General features: G+C 48.9%; 2 protein-coding genes and 1 pseudogene across 3 annotated transcripts in view; 2 read left to right on the top strand and 1 right to left on the bottom strand.

The window, feature by feature from the left end:
- Nucleotides 1–14,089, bottom strand: part of LOC105469092 (component of oligomeric golgi complex 1) — a 15,238-nt gene extending 1,149 nt beyond the window's left edge. Inside the window, exons 1-13 of the mRNA XM_011719678.3 lie at nt 13,736–14,089; nt 10,720–10,964; nt 10,390–10,571; nt 10,080–10,250; nt 7,069–7,225; nt 6,318–6,528; nt 5,194–5,985; nt 4,245–4,391; nt 3,582–3,743; nt 1,700–1,827; nt 1,106–1,214; nt 547–656; nt 102–177 (exon numbers count right to left, since the gene is read on the bottom strand). Coding sequence (XP_011717980.1) covers nt 102–177; nt 547–656; nt 1,106–1,214; nt 1,700–1,827; nt 3,582–3,743; nt 4,245–4,391; nt 5,194–5,985; nt 6,318–6,528; nt 7,069–7,225; nt 10,080–10,250; nt 10,390–10,571; nt 10,720–10,964; nt 13,736–14,050 — 2,805 coding nt within the window. The 5' untranslated portion in view covers nt 14,051–14,089. The remainder of the gene's footprint in view (nt 1–101; nt 178–546; nt 657–1,105; nt 1,215–1,699; nt 1,828–3,581; nt 3,744–4,244; nt 4,392–5,193; nt 5,986–6,317; nt 6,529–7,068; nt 7,226–10,079; nt 10,251–10,389; nt 10,572–10,719; nt 10,965–13,735) is intronic.
- LOC105469096 (solute carrier family 39 member 11) overlaps nt 13,504–14,089 on the top strand; it is a 565,539-nt gene continuing 564,953 nt past the window's right edge. The window contains exon 1 of one of the 2 annotated variants that reach the window (XM_071083524.1): nt 13,504–13,624. The gene's annotated coding sequence lies outside the window, so the exon portion shown is untranslated. The remainder of the gene's footprint in view (nt 13,625–14,089) is intronic. The other variant, XM_071083523.1, reaches the window with a different exon arrangement.
- LOC105469095 (DNA-directed RNA polymerase III subunit RPC10-like) overlaps nt 13,527–14,089 on the top strand; it is a 31,334-nt pseudogene continuing 30,771 nt past the window's right edge.

The raw sequence follows: 14,089 nt of genomic DNA, 5'->3' as shown, positions 1-14,089 counted from the left end.
TTCAGTTCTTTATCAGTTATTTAAAAGGGCGCTGATCATTGGGTGCCTCGGTGGGAGGTGGGGACCCATCCGCGGATGAGCCTTTTGCTCTTGGCACCAACCTGGGCTTTTGTTTCGACGTTTCTGGTTGATTTAGCCTTTCGCGTGCTTGTCATGCTCAGTGGGAGAAGTCCAAACCTCCAAAACAAGAGGAAAGAATTTAGTAGCACAAACAGGCAGTTCTGGGGCCCAGCAGAAGCCTCTTTATTTTTTATTTATTTATTTTTTTTTGAGACGGAGACTCGCTCAGTCGCCCAGGCTGGAGTGCAGTGGCACGATCTCGGCTCACTGCAAGCTCCGCCTCCCGGGTTCACGCCATTCTCCTGCCTCAGGCTCCTGAATGGCTGGGACTACAGGCGCCTGCCACCACGTCCGGCTAATTTTTTGTATTTTTAGTAGAGATGGGGTTTCACTGTGTTAGCCAGGATGGTCTCAATCTCCTGACCTCGTGATCCGCCCACCTCCGCCTCCCAAAGTGCCCAGCAGAAGCCTCTTAGCAGCCTTTACCTGATCTGACTGGATGCTAGTGGCAGGATGTTATGGGGTTCTTGGGAGTTGAACGTACTGCTCCGGGGGGCGAGCTGATTCTCTGTACCAGTCACCAATCCAAAAAGAACCTGGCAGACAAGAAGTGGAGCTCAATAAAATGCAGAGGTTTCATTGTGCAGGTAAAAGGCAGGCAAAAAAAAAAAAAGTCACCGATCACTGTCGTATTTCTAAGCATCATTTTGGGGAATGTTCTGAGTGCGTTAATGCTTCATGATTACTTTTTATCATTGCCCACAGGTCAGAATCTGAGAGGCAGGGCGTTTTTTATTCCTGTTTCTGAGGCCTGGATAAAACTGTAATAATCCTTATTTATAACTAAAGGGGCCAAATCTTGGTTGCCTCAGTGTGTGAGATTTTATCTAATCCTCTTTCAGCTCTCATAACTACACTCGGCTATTTGTGTCTTATCCCCCTCCCTACGCTGCATCCTGGAGTATTACGTGCTGGAGCAGGTTAATTTTGTAATTTCAGCCTGTGGCACTTGGTTCGCACTGAGCATGTTTTTGATTTGACTCACAGAAGTTCGCTGCACCAGGCGATGAAGGTTGCTGTTAAGGTGTGGTGTGAAAACGTCCAGGTCAAATGGATCAATGAGGGCTTCCAGGTGGTCAGTCACTTTCTCAATTCTGAGGAAAGGATTAGGATCATTACTGTCCACATTTTTTAGGATCAAAAACCATCATAATATCCTACTGCTGTAGAAATCTTGGAGTTGGATTTTATTCTACGTAGTTGTTGGCTTAGTACATTTGTCACTGATGATAGTGCTTAAGTCACCCTCAAGAGTTTCAACCTGACATCATGTCTAAGTGAAGCCCACCCCTTCCCCCTCTTCTGTCTATAAGAAGAGCACTAAGTGCTCGAATGATACTCAGCAGCTGCTAGGCTGACTCAGAAGAGAGGCGAAGGACAGTCCACCTATTTCACTTGACCATGGCATTTATCCAGCAGGCGGCCATTATTTAACTTGCTGGTAATATGAGCACTGACTGTTCAAAACAAACACAATGAATGTGCTGTATAACAGGCTGACTCTGGTGGCTTCCCAGCAAAGGGACTATCTGCTTTTGGAAGAGACTGCCTTGACATAGCTCAGTAGAGGATACGACACCTGGAGTCTGGCTTGCTCCGGCCACTCTTCACCTCGTCAGCCTTGGCTGTCAGAACAATGTTGAGGTAACGCAGATCATAAAGCAGCTGCAGCGCCCGGTTCTGGGTGACTGGAAATGCACCTTCTTTCTGCAAATGAATTCCCGGTCCCCACCCATGAAGAGAGAGGACTTGGTATGTGAGCGTAATAAACAGCTTCATGTTTTGGTTGAGTTTCAGCTTGCTATTCAGAAGCAGATGGTTTTAATACTCATATGGTCAGTTTAATCTCACAACAACAAAACAAGTTATGTTAGAAACTTGATCTTAAAATTAAAAACCTAACAGCAGGGAAGAGAAATGGCCCTTAAAAAAGGCCTCATGCTGTAAATGGTTGTTCTAAAGGAAAAAAAAAAGGCTCCTTGCATGAAGGAAAAGTATTTTGAAGAAGCTCATTAGAGAAGACTTACTGAATTCTTTCCAAAATCAGGATTTGTTCCTTCTTGGGACTTTTCTTTCTTTTTTTTTTTTTTTTTGAGATGGACTCTCGCCCTGTTGCCCAGGCTGGAGTGCAGTGGCACAATCTGGGCTCATTGCACCCTCCGCCTCCCAGGTTCAAGCGATTCTCCTGCCTCAGCCTCCTGAGTAGCTGGAACTACAGATGTATGCCACCACGCCCAGCTAATTTTTGTATTTTTAGTAGAGATGGGGTTTCACCATGTTGGCCAGGCTCGTCTCGAACTACTGGCCTCAAGTGATCTGTCTGCCTTGGCCTCCCAAAGTACTGGGATTACAGGTGTCAGTCACTGCGCCTGACATGCTCCTTCTTAAAAAACGTTACTGGCCAGGCACAGTGGCTCCTGCCCATTGTCCCAGCACTTTGGGAGGCTGAAACGAGAGATTTGCTTGCACCCAGGAGTTTGAGACCAGCCTGGGCAAAATCGCAAAACCTGTCTCTACAAAAAATGCAAAAATTAGGTGTGCTGGCGCATGCCTTGTGGTCCCAACTATTTGGGAGGCCGAGGTGGGAGAATCTCCTGAGCCTGGGAGGATGAGGTTGCAGTGAGCCGAGATGGCGCCCCTGTATTGCAGCCTGGGTGACAGAGTGAGATTTTGTCTCAAAAAAGAAAAAAAAAAAAAAAGTTACAAATGAAATGGGATTATACAGCAAGGGCAGAACGCTTCCTAGACAGTGGAAGTGGTGTGAACGGTTGGGAGACAAGAACTCCCCGTGAGCGAGCACCTCTGTGTGTCACACCGTGTGGCAGGCGACCGTTCTCTAACTACCCAGTCACCCCTGAGGTAGGTGTGCTATGGCTGGGACGGGGAGCGGGGGCTGTCTGCCTTTTACAAGTGAGGAAACCACTGAGCAGCTTATCTACAGGATCACATTTGGTCCTGAGGAAACAGAGGTTAATGATTTGCCTGGAGCCGCCAGTGAACAAGTGGCAGCACTGAGTTTGGAAGCCAGGTCTTTTATTTTGAAGCTCTGATCCTTTTCATTGTTTTTTTGATTTTTTTGTTTTGTCTTTTTAAGAGACAGGGTCTTGCTTCGTCGCCCAGGCTGGAGTGCAGTGGTGCGATCATAGCTCACTGCAGCCTCGAACTCCCAAGCTAAAGCCATCCTCCCACCTCAGCCTCCCAAAGTTCTGGGTCTTGGTCTTTCCATCTGTGCTGAGCTGCCTTCTTAGCGAAGATCTGCTCGACTCTTCAGAATGGGTGTAAGTAAACTCACAGCGCTGGGTGCCACTCCTAAGATAGAGCATTTTTACAGGACCCGATGCCTGGGCTGGGTGATCCTTAACAGTTTGAGTCTTTGATGTGAATTGCTCAAACCCAAGACAAAACTAAGGTTTTGTTTCGTTTAATTTGTGTTTTTAATGGGCAAACATTCAGACACCTACCTTACTCTGTTTTTCTTCGGAAAGTTTCTCATAGGCAGCTACTACTTGAACCATACAGCTTTTCAGCATCTCCTGTAATGTCACCTTTGGCAAGGCGTGGCCTCCAACCCGATTAACTTCCTGGCATAAACTAAACAGGAAGGACTGTACATACCAGGATGGCTAAAAGAACAAAGAAATGTCACATTGCCAACTGCACCAATTAAATGACACACCATGAAAGTGAACCCACTTAATCTTACAAGGCCTGTTTGCCAGGACTTTGGCCCCTCTCAGCAACGCTGCTTACAGGCAGACTGTTGAGCAGACACAAGGCCCCTGGTTAAGTGCAATTTGCTGTTACCCCCTCTGCGGTCTGAGGCTGATCTAGCAGAGGTGCCTGTGTTTTATGCTGCTGATTTCACGGCAAGTAAGTGGTTCTCTAATTAGCACAGAGCCTATGCTACAAAAGGAAAGAATGGTTAACTGACTTCTTGAACAGTCTGCCATTTACTTAGCCCTACATCTACTATGCCCCCATAGTAGAAAGTTACAGATGTTATTTTCAGCTATTCCTCAGAAGTTGTATGTTGAATGATTTTCTAAAATCTTTTCTTCTTTTCCATGGAGCAGTTATATTCCCTTTTTCAGCCCATGGTGCCTGCTGGGATGGGACCTGCTCACCTGTGCAGGGAGTCGGATCTTGGATGTGACGCTGCTGCCAGACTCTGCCTCCTCCTGAATTTCTAGCTCATCCCAGCTGGTGGCTGTGGCCAGGACTGAGCCAGCATCATCTAGAAGTAATGACTGGGTGAATCCATGAATCAAAACCTGGTAATAAAAGGCAAATATCCATACAAGCCACTCAGATCCTCTGTAGAGTTTCTTTAAAACAGTCTGCGTAATCCTGAGAACAGCGCAAGCTGCTGAAGTTGTAGGAACAGTGATGGTATCAGTCCTCTTTTGGCTAATTATCAATGATATCAGCCCTGGGAATTTTGTTGCTAACTACCCTATAAATGTCATATACCACTTCTTTTTTTTTGAGACAGGGTCTTGCTCTTCCCCAGGCTGACTGCAGTGGCGCAATCACGGCTCACTGCAGCCTCGACCTCCTGGGCTCAGGCAATGCTCCTGCCTCAGCTTCCCAAGTAACTGGGACTACAGGCATGCACTACCACACCAGAATAATTTCTGTACTTTTTGTAGAGAGGGGGTTTCATCATGTTGCCCAGGCTGGTCTTGAATTCCTGGGTTCACACAATCCACCCATCTCAGCCTCCCAAAGTGCTAGGATTACAGGTGTGAGCCACCATGCCTGGCCCAAATACCACCTCTTAAGGTACAAGTGGAGACTACTGGGAATATGATATTTAGGTTAAAGAGAGGAAATACAGGCAGAAAGTCTTTCATTCTCATCTGATGCAAGGAAAAAATGCTGCTTTTCTGTCTACAGAATCTAAGCTAAAAATGAATGAAAAAGTTTTTACTGAACTTTCTGGCAGAGATAAAATAACTGTATGAAATAAGAAATGTTTTGCCTTTACTACTGAAGGAGCTGATTGAGGTTGGCAAGACTGGAATATGACAAAAGTGAGACAAGACAGGGGTAAGAAGAAGTTACATCACTCACTTTCACAACTGCAGTGCTCCAGACCCGGTAGCCCATCACGCTCTGCTGGAGGAGTACTTCTTTAACCTCTTGCCACTTGGCCTGTGTAGGAATGATTTCCTGAGTTTTCACCTTTCCCTGTTTTCTCAGAGCCCGAAACTCCCTTGCTGGTTTCTCTGAGCTCTCTGATTTTCCTAGGATGCACTGCTTCAGATGGGGGCACAGCTCTCCCAGGGACTGGCAGAGTCTGGCCATGAAAAGAACTGAGTGCAGCGTAGCACTGTTGAGGGCATCCTGTTGCCCTTGCACACCTTCTTCAATGCTCTGCAGCTCTGCCCGGATGCAGTCCACGATGTGCTTGATGCATGCCACGGACTGAGTCCGCAGCATCTCCTGCACAGTCCCTGCGTCTGCGTATCTGTCAAAAGCAGAGCTCTTGGCTTGTGTGGGAGAAACGTCCTTGGGCAGTGACGAGTCATCAGAGGGGAGGTAAGCCAGGAGGTCATCTAGTTTAACCTTCAGCTTAGAATCCAGGGCAGAACAGAAGTTCTGTACACAAGGGCTAATGGCTTGTGCTTTCATGGAGAGGCCGCTACTGGCAAACTGACCCCGGTTTGCCACGCTGACCCAGGCCGCGTCGGAAGGCAGGTCATTAGGACTCTCGGACCAGAGGAAGAGCGACATGTTGTACTCAAAGTGGATGTGCTTATTTGAAGGGGAGTTGCTGGTGCTGCTTTCAAGTTCCTGCAAAGCTGAAACCAGGAGCTCCTTGGAGCTACTGGAGATAGAGTCAAAGCCTTCCTTTGTCAGAGTCTAAAAGAGAATGAGAGAAGAGTTCTAATCACAGTTCCTTTAAGGACGCTTCAAAACAAGAGTACCAAATGGTAATTTATCCTAGCATTCAGAAGGTTCACTATCTTCAGAAAGATGGCATGGTGTTGGCAGAGAATAAAGCCATTGTTGATGAACATGGGCCCATTCCCAACCAAGTGACAGAGGCCTGGTGTATTTTCAGCTCTAGACTCTGTATCTGTTACTAAGCAGGAAAAGAATATACTTGGGAAGTGACGGAAGTCTCGCAAGACTGTCAAAATACCACTAGGATTGGCCATAAAACAGGTAGACCATGTGACTGTCCAGCTCACCTGTAATCGGTCAAGGAACAGTTGCTGCATCATATCTTCCCAGAACAAAAGCGGCTTCTCCAGAAGCCGCCGACACAGCACATCCCAGCTGTGATTGGCGGACTCATTGGTGAGTAACTCCCACATAGCGTCCCGGATTCCCGCAAGGCCCTTCATGCTCTTCACGTACATGAGCAGGTTGGTGACTCCATTTTTAATGTCTTCGTTACACCTGCAACAGAATCATTTTCTTTGGGCTCCATCAGAGGCATGGTGTTCACATCTTTATTAAGAAAAACCTCAGAATCCCATTTGACAATCTCTTAGCTGAGTTCCAGTAGATAAATATCTATGTGTCTCAGGACTGAGAGATCTGTAGCAACACAGAGCCTTTTGGCTGGGGTGTGGCATGCAGTCTGTTGCCCGCACCAGACCTACCCTTGCTTCCCCGAGGATATAAGGAAGTCTGTACCCTGTGGAATGGCTTAAAAAACCAATGCATTAAGTAAAAACAGGAGTTGCAGAACTTTCACATAAAGAGAATTTAAAACTCCCACATAACCTTTTGAAAGACAAACTCCTTCTTGGTTCTCCCCTGGTGGGTGCTGAATGACCTCAAAGGTGGCAATGGGCCACAGAGTAAGTGGCTGATGGGCAGCACGCCATTCAGGACAGGCTTTCTGCACATGCCTTGCTGACCCTCGTAATGCCCCGCACAAGGCTGCATGGGTGGTTCCTACCAGCGGCAGGGAAGCTCTTTCTGGCTACTTACATGTGAATCCATTTCTGCAGTGTGTCTTTCAGGTATTCCTGGCTGATGGGATGTGCAAGAGTTCGGAGTGTTGGCTGGAACTCGACGATGGATGCCGGCAGGTGTTTAAACCAGCTGCAGAGTTTCATCTCTTCCTGCAGGACACCAGTGCCCTTTCCTAAAGAGAAGGCCAAGTAAGAAGCCATCTAGGCCACGCTTTGAAGTGCACATTAAAACAGGGAGTTAGGTCGGGCACAGTGGCTCATGCCTATAATCCTAGCACTTTGGGAGGCTGAGGCAGGTGGAGTGCTTGAGCCCAGGAATTCAAGACCAGCCTGGGCAACACAGTGAAACCTCACCTCTACAAAAAGGAAACAAAATTAGCCAGGCGTCATGGTGCACACCTGTAGTTGCAGCTACTTGGGAGGCTGAGGTAGGAGGATCACTTGAGCCCAGGAGGTCGAGGCTGCAGTGACCCATGATCATGCCACTACACTCCAGCCTGGACAACAAAACGAGACCCTATCTCCAAAAAAATAAATAAATAAAAGATGGACTTAGAAGGAATTTCCAAAACTCATCAAGTTTTCCTGTGGAAGGTCAAGCTGGACTTCTGAAATACAAGGAAAGAGAAAGTACAGGACACGTGTGAGGTCCCATCAGGGAGTGTGGCAGCCACCCCACAACTCTGGTCATTCTGTTGGTTGAGAAGAATGGCAAAGATCAGGAGGAAGAAAAACAGGGATCAAGAGTAGAAAGAAGAAATGAGTGCTCTGCAGTCCTGGGTTTTGTTTTGTTTTGTTTCTGGGGGTTTTCAAAGTAGAACTTAAGTTGTCAAAAAAGTAAAAGGTAATGGCTTCCCTTTCCTCTCAATCCTCCTACCTCCCTTAAAGATGGAAGGAAAGAATCGATGACTGCTTATTCTGATTAACTGAGTCGTTCATAGGTCTTCAGAGGTGACCTGTCAAGAAGGGGACAGGCCTGCACTGTGCAACTCTGGGAGGCCTCATTCACTGTGTTCTGAGTATAAGGAACCCTCCAGAGTTTGAAACCCAGGGCCCTCCCAAGGCCCCTTGTACTGCTTTATAAAGCCACGACAAGTCAGCCAGTACCCACCCTTCCTGAGTGGGATGAGGTACTAGATGTAAGCACGTAGAGGGAAAGTGAAGCATAAGGAGGTGGAGGTGAAAGATAAAGTGAGCTAAGATGAGGCGACAATAAGCACCTCTCTCTGGAAACAGCCACTTGGCCACCACCACACTCTTCTGTTTCCTTTCTACCTTTGGCTGTATCTCCTTTGTCAATTTTGCTGACACCTCCATTTGACCTTGGATTTCTGGAGTTCCATAAGGCAGAGTCCTCTGTCATCGCTTACTGATGACGTCATCCATTCCCACGGCTTGAAATAACAGCCACATGCAGATGCACAACAGTGTGTCTCCAACCAGACCTCCCAGCGATCTGTTCTGGACTCTCAGGCACCTGCCCACTTCACAGTCCCATTCCAAGGCCCCAGGCATCGCCAATGCAACATTTTCTCTCTTTCCTCTTTTTTTAAGACAGGTTCTCGCTCTGTCACCCAGGCAGCAATGCAGTGGCACAGTCACTGCTCACTTCAGTCTCAACCTCCCTGGCTCAAACGATCCTTCTGCCTCAGCCTCCCAAATAGCTGGGACCACAAGGGCATGCCAGCACACCCAGCAAATGCTTATCTTTTGTAGAGATGGGGTCTCACTATGCTGCCCAGGCTGATCTCAAACTCCTGGACTACCTAGGCTTCTAAAGTGCTGGGATAATAGATGTAAGCCACAGCAATGGGCCATTGCAAAGTGAACCCGTCATCAGCCGCTTCCAACTAGCTCCTTTTCTACTTAACTTGGTCACCTCCCTTCTCACATCCTTATAGCCAATCTGTCACCACATCCTCTCCTACACAGATGTCCGAGCCGTGCAATTAGCTTCGTCTCTACTGTTCCTTCGTAACCCAAGCTCCAGCGTCTGACACCTGGATCGTGGCAACAGCCTCCTAAGTGAGCTCTCGGCATCCGTTCTAGCCCCAAGGGGATCTATTGCCATCTAAAAGCCAAAGGCATTTATTTCATTTCAGTTGAGATAAATGCTACCAAATAAAAGTATAGGCCGGGTGCGGTGGCTCAAGCCTGTAATCCCAGCACTTTGGGAGGCCGAGACGAGTGGATCACAAGGTCAGGAGATCGAGACCATCCTGGCTAACATGGTGAAACCCCGTCTCTACTAAAAAATACAAAAAAACTAGCCGGGCGAGGTGGCGGGCGCCTGTAGTCCCAGCTACTTGGGAGGCTGAGGCAGGAGAATGGCATAAACCCGGGAGGCGGAGCTTGCAGTGAGCTGAGATCCGGCCACTGCACTCCAGCCCGGGTGACAGAGCGAGACTCCGTCTCAAAAAACAAAAAACAAAACATAGGGTCCACACCAAGCCTGGAAGGTCCCAGGAGGCTTCCATTGTTCTTTGGATAAAGTCTAAATGCCCTAGCCTCACTCACAAGGCTGGGCATTATCCGGCCCCTGGCCCCACCTCCAGTCTCTGCTCAAACAGCTCTCCCCCTCACCCAGTACCTCTCAGTCTCACTGGCTGTCTTATAGTTTCTCCTCGCCTCAGGATCTTTGCACATCCTCTTCCCTTTGCCTGGAAGCCTGTTCCTTGCCCTTTTCACCTAAGTGACTTCCACTCAACCTTCAGCTTTCAGGTTAAAGGCTTCTCCAGGGAAGCCTTCTCTGACCTTGGTGAGTTCCTTCCATTCAATGTTCCCAAGGCAACTTGTACTTAGTCTTTCTAGCAATGACCAATATTGACGCTAAATGGATATTCACATATTTGTGAGTCTGACACCTGCTTCTACCACTCAACTGTGGCCTCGATGAAGGAAGGGTCTCTATTTGTCCAGTTCACCGCTCCATCCCCAGAGCCTAGCATGGTGGCTGGCACACGGTAGATGCTGAGCAAATTATCAGTTGAGTGAACCAGAATTTAAAAAGCTTGGCTAAGAGCTCACCGGCAGGATGCTGGCCTGTGATGGTCTCCAGAGTAGAGAAGAGCAAGCCACACGGCAGGGCTGGATCTGGCAGCAGTCCTTCTGGCAAAGTGTAGAAAAGGGCATGAGCTTGCTTCAGAGTGGTGGCCAGCAACTCCACTAATGAGCAAATCTGAGCCTTGATACCAGCACCTAAAAGAAAAAACCATCCTCTTTGATTACCTTTCCCAAAGCGAAAGACAGAGGATGCTCTGGAGGCTTCAGTCTCCCGAAGCTCACCCTTCTCCATCCCATGTTTAAGGAACAAATGTTGGCCAGAAGCCACACCCACCATGGTGTGGCTGGTTGAGAAGTTTCTGAATAGTTGCCTTTCTGGCCAGCAGGAAGTCTGTGAGGGCTTGGCGAGGAGAACTCTCTTCTAAGAGCATTATAGAGCACAGGGCCTCGGCCACAGCTTGGTCAGACACGGCTTGGCATTTGAGCAACATCTTGCTTTCATGCAGAATAGTTGACCTAAAAAAATGATGACAAAGGTCACCAGGATATTTTTCCCATCTTGGGTAAAGAGCTTTGGTACATCAGGAAAGAAGACAAACTCCATAAACCTGTAGTGTGAATCTTGGCCACCACCAGAGAAGCTCTTTACGCTGGATCCACTTACCGGAAGTGGCTGGCAGCTGCCACCTGCCGGATGAGTATAGGAAACCGGGAGAGGACGGGACTGTATCGGGAACTAGAAGAATCCAGCTGGAGCAGGTTGTGAAGGTGGCAGCACAGCAGGTAGAGCTGTGTGGCATGGAGATACTGAGAGGCTTCCATCGAGCTCCAGATCTTCTCAGGAATTTCTAAGAGTAGCTTGATCTGGGCAGCCATGCTGTAGAACTTCTCCTGGGATGGCTGCTGTGGCTGCAGGGGAAGGCACAGAACTAAACCAGAAGAACGAACAAAAACAATCTCAGTGTTCTGTAGGCTTGGGAAGAAATCTGGGGGTATTTAAGGATACAAAACTTCTATTAAGCTGGATTCAGTGCAACTCAGCAAGTCATCAAAGCCCAGTGTAGAAGAGTCGCCGGAGTCAGGAGTGTTGTAAGATCCCATAGTTTTTCCTACACACGGATGCATTTCCGCTCAGCCCCATGGAGAGGTAAACTTTCATCTCACCATCTGGTTATCAGTGATCCTCTTGATGCTTCGATGGCATGAAGCCCTGTGGACTACTTCTCATGTGAGCTTTCTCCATCCTTTTCTGATGTTCAGCCTTCCTACTTTTTCTTCTGTTTTTTGGGGGGCACCATGGTCTTCTTTGCTGACTGTTCCTCTTCACCAAGGAAGGTACTGACTGCACCAAGCCACCATCTGGTTCAGTCTTTAGGCCTCTACTCATCTCAGTCTATCCTTACTTCAGGATTTTCTCTCCCTCAACCCCCTCATGAACAGCGTATTAGTCCATTCTCACACTGCTATAAAGAAATACCTGAGGCCAGGCGTGGTGGCTCACGCCTGTAATCCCAGCACTTTGGGAGGCGGAGGTGGGCAGACCACTTGAGGTTAGGAGTTTGAGACCAGCCTGGCCAACATGGTGAAACCCTGTCTCCACTAAAAATACAAAAATTAGCTGGGCATAGTGGTGCACACCTGTAATCCCAGCTACTTGGGAAGCTGAGGCAGGAGAATTGCTTGAACCTGGGAGGCAGAGGCTGCAGTTGAGCCGAGAATGCGCAATTGCACCCCAGCCTGGGCAACAGAGCGAGACTCTGTCAAAGGAAAGAAGGAAGGAAAGGAGGAAGGGAGGGAGGAAGGAACCCAAGACTGGGTAATTTATAAAGAAAAGGAGTTTAGTTGGCCCTCGGTTCCACAGGCTGTACAGGAAGCATGGCTAGGGAGGCCTAAGGAAACTTAGGATCATGGCAGAAGGGAAAGCAGGCACGTCTTACGTGGCCCGAGCAGGAAGAAGGTGGGAGGATGTGCCATACACTGTCAAGCAACTAGATCTCATGAGAACTCTATCATGAGACAGGACCAAAGAGGGAAATCCCTCCCCATGATCCAACCACCTCCTACCAGGCCCCACCTCCAATACTGGGGATTATAATTCAACATGAGATGTGGGCGGGACACAAATCCAAACCACAGCAAATGGATTAGTGCCTCATAAAAGGGCTGGAGGCAACTTTTAGGCTTTTCTACCTTCCCCCACATGAGGATGCAGCAAGAAGGCCCTCACCAGACATCAAAGGCCAGTGCCTTGATCTTAGACCCAGAACTGCAAAAAATATACTTGTATTATAAATTGCCCAATCTCAGGTATTTTGTTATAGCAGCACAAATGGACTAAGAAACCTAAATTCCAAATCTCATAATGCCCTTAAGGTCCCTCCTTACTAAGAATGACCCAAGTCTAAACTGACTTCCTTCAGAACTCCTAGGGTAAATACACACAATTATTTTGGGACTGTACTTTTCAATTTCTTCTTCTATGTCCCAGTAAGTTCTCCCAGGCTGTTAAAAACAACTTCCCCGTTTACCTTTTTCACCCTCCATGCCCTTTCACTTCGTTCATTGCTAGGTCTATATTCTTTAAGGGGCCGGGTGCCGTGGCTCTCGCGCCTGTAATCCCAGCACTGTGGGAGGCCGAGGCAGGTGGATCATATGAGGTCAGGTGTTGGAGACCAGCCTGGCCAACACAGTGAAACCCCGTCTCTACTGAAAATACAACAATTAGTCAGGCGTGGTGGCAGGTGCCTGTAATCCCAGCTACGCTGGTGGCTGAGGCAGGAGAGTCGCTTGAACCCAGAAAGCAGAGGTTGCAGTGAGCTCAGATCGCACCACTGCACTCCAGCCTGGGCGACAGAGAGAGACTGTCTCAAAAATAAATAAATAAATAAATGAATAAATAAATAAATAGTCTTCAGGAATGCAAGCGGCAGTTCCAATATGAGGAGGTGTTTGTTTACCTCCCATCCTTCCTCATCGTATCTAATCAATAGCGTTTGCGGGTAAGAACACGGGATAAGGATAACCTGAATGAAAAAAGCCTTAATTCTTAAAATGAAAATGTTCAGCTATTAAAAGGTAAGGGCCGGGTGTGGTGGCTCGTGACTGTAATCCCAGCACTTTGGGAGACCCAGTCACATACATACGTAAAGGTAAAGGGCTTGACGGTTGGTACTACCCTCAACAACTCCCAAAGGGTGGAAGAGCTATTTGGGACTGTGGAAGTTACTTTTGTGGGGGGATAAGTGGAAGGTTGGGAAGAGGAAGAAATGACTTGGAAGGCAGGTGTCAACACAGGGGAGAAATCTGAGAAAAACAATGTTAGGACATGTTATATAGGGGAGAGCTGAACCGTCAAGACAGAGACCCCTGGCGTTTTCCGCTGAAATTGAAAGGAGCCCAGTGAGGCGTGGGAATCAAGGCCCGGAAGTCGGGGGAAAGCGCCTGAAGAAACTGTTGAATGGCATTTCCAGAACGGATCAGCAGCCGCATCTGTGCAAGGAAGGTTGGCATTGTCCCCTGACGGGGGCCTAAAGGGTGAGGGGCGGGTAAGCTCCTCCTGGCTAAGGAAGGTGAGGACTCGCGGGGTCTGGAACTGACCGGCGGGGGGCGGGGTTGACCTGCAAGGCCAGGGGCTCCGGGACCCGCCTGCGGGGCCGCAGGGTGGGGACACGGGGACTGACCTGCGGGGCCCGCGGTGGCCGGGGTGCGGCCGAGCCGGCCTGGCGGAGGCGGGCGCAGTACTGGTCCGTGGCTTTCACGGCGTCCACCAGCCCCACGGCGCAGCGGCGCATCTGGCCGATGGTGTCGGCCGCCTCGATCAGGTCGCGGTACCGTTCGCCCACCATCTGCCGCAGCTCCTCCTTCTTGTGCTCGATCTCGGCCCGAACCTGACGCTCCAGCCCGCGGATCTCCTCCGCTCCATGCGTCTCGAAAAGAGCCGCAGGGTCGCGCAGATCCAGCCGCTTCAGCGCGGGTGAGGTGGCGGCGGCCGCCATGGTGCACTCGTCAGCCCCCGGCGAGCCACTTACTCCTTT

The sequence above is a fragment of the Macaca nemestrina genome, chromosome 17 (genome assembly GCF_043159975.1).
Source record: "Macaca nemestrina isolate mMacNem1 chromosome 17, mMacNem.hap1, whole genome shotgun sequence".
Lineage (NCBI taxonomy): Eukaryota > Metazoa > Chordata > Mammalia > Primates > Cercopithecidae > Macaca > Macaca nemestrina.
Note: the sequence above shows the minus strand (reverse complement) of the source record. Positions and strands in the feature narration are given on the sequence as shown.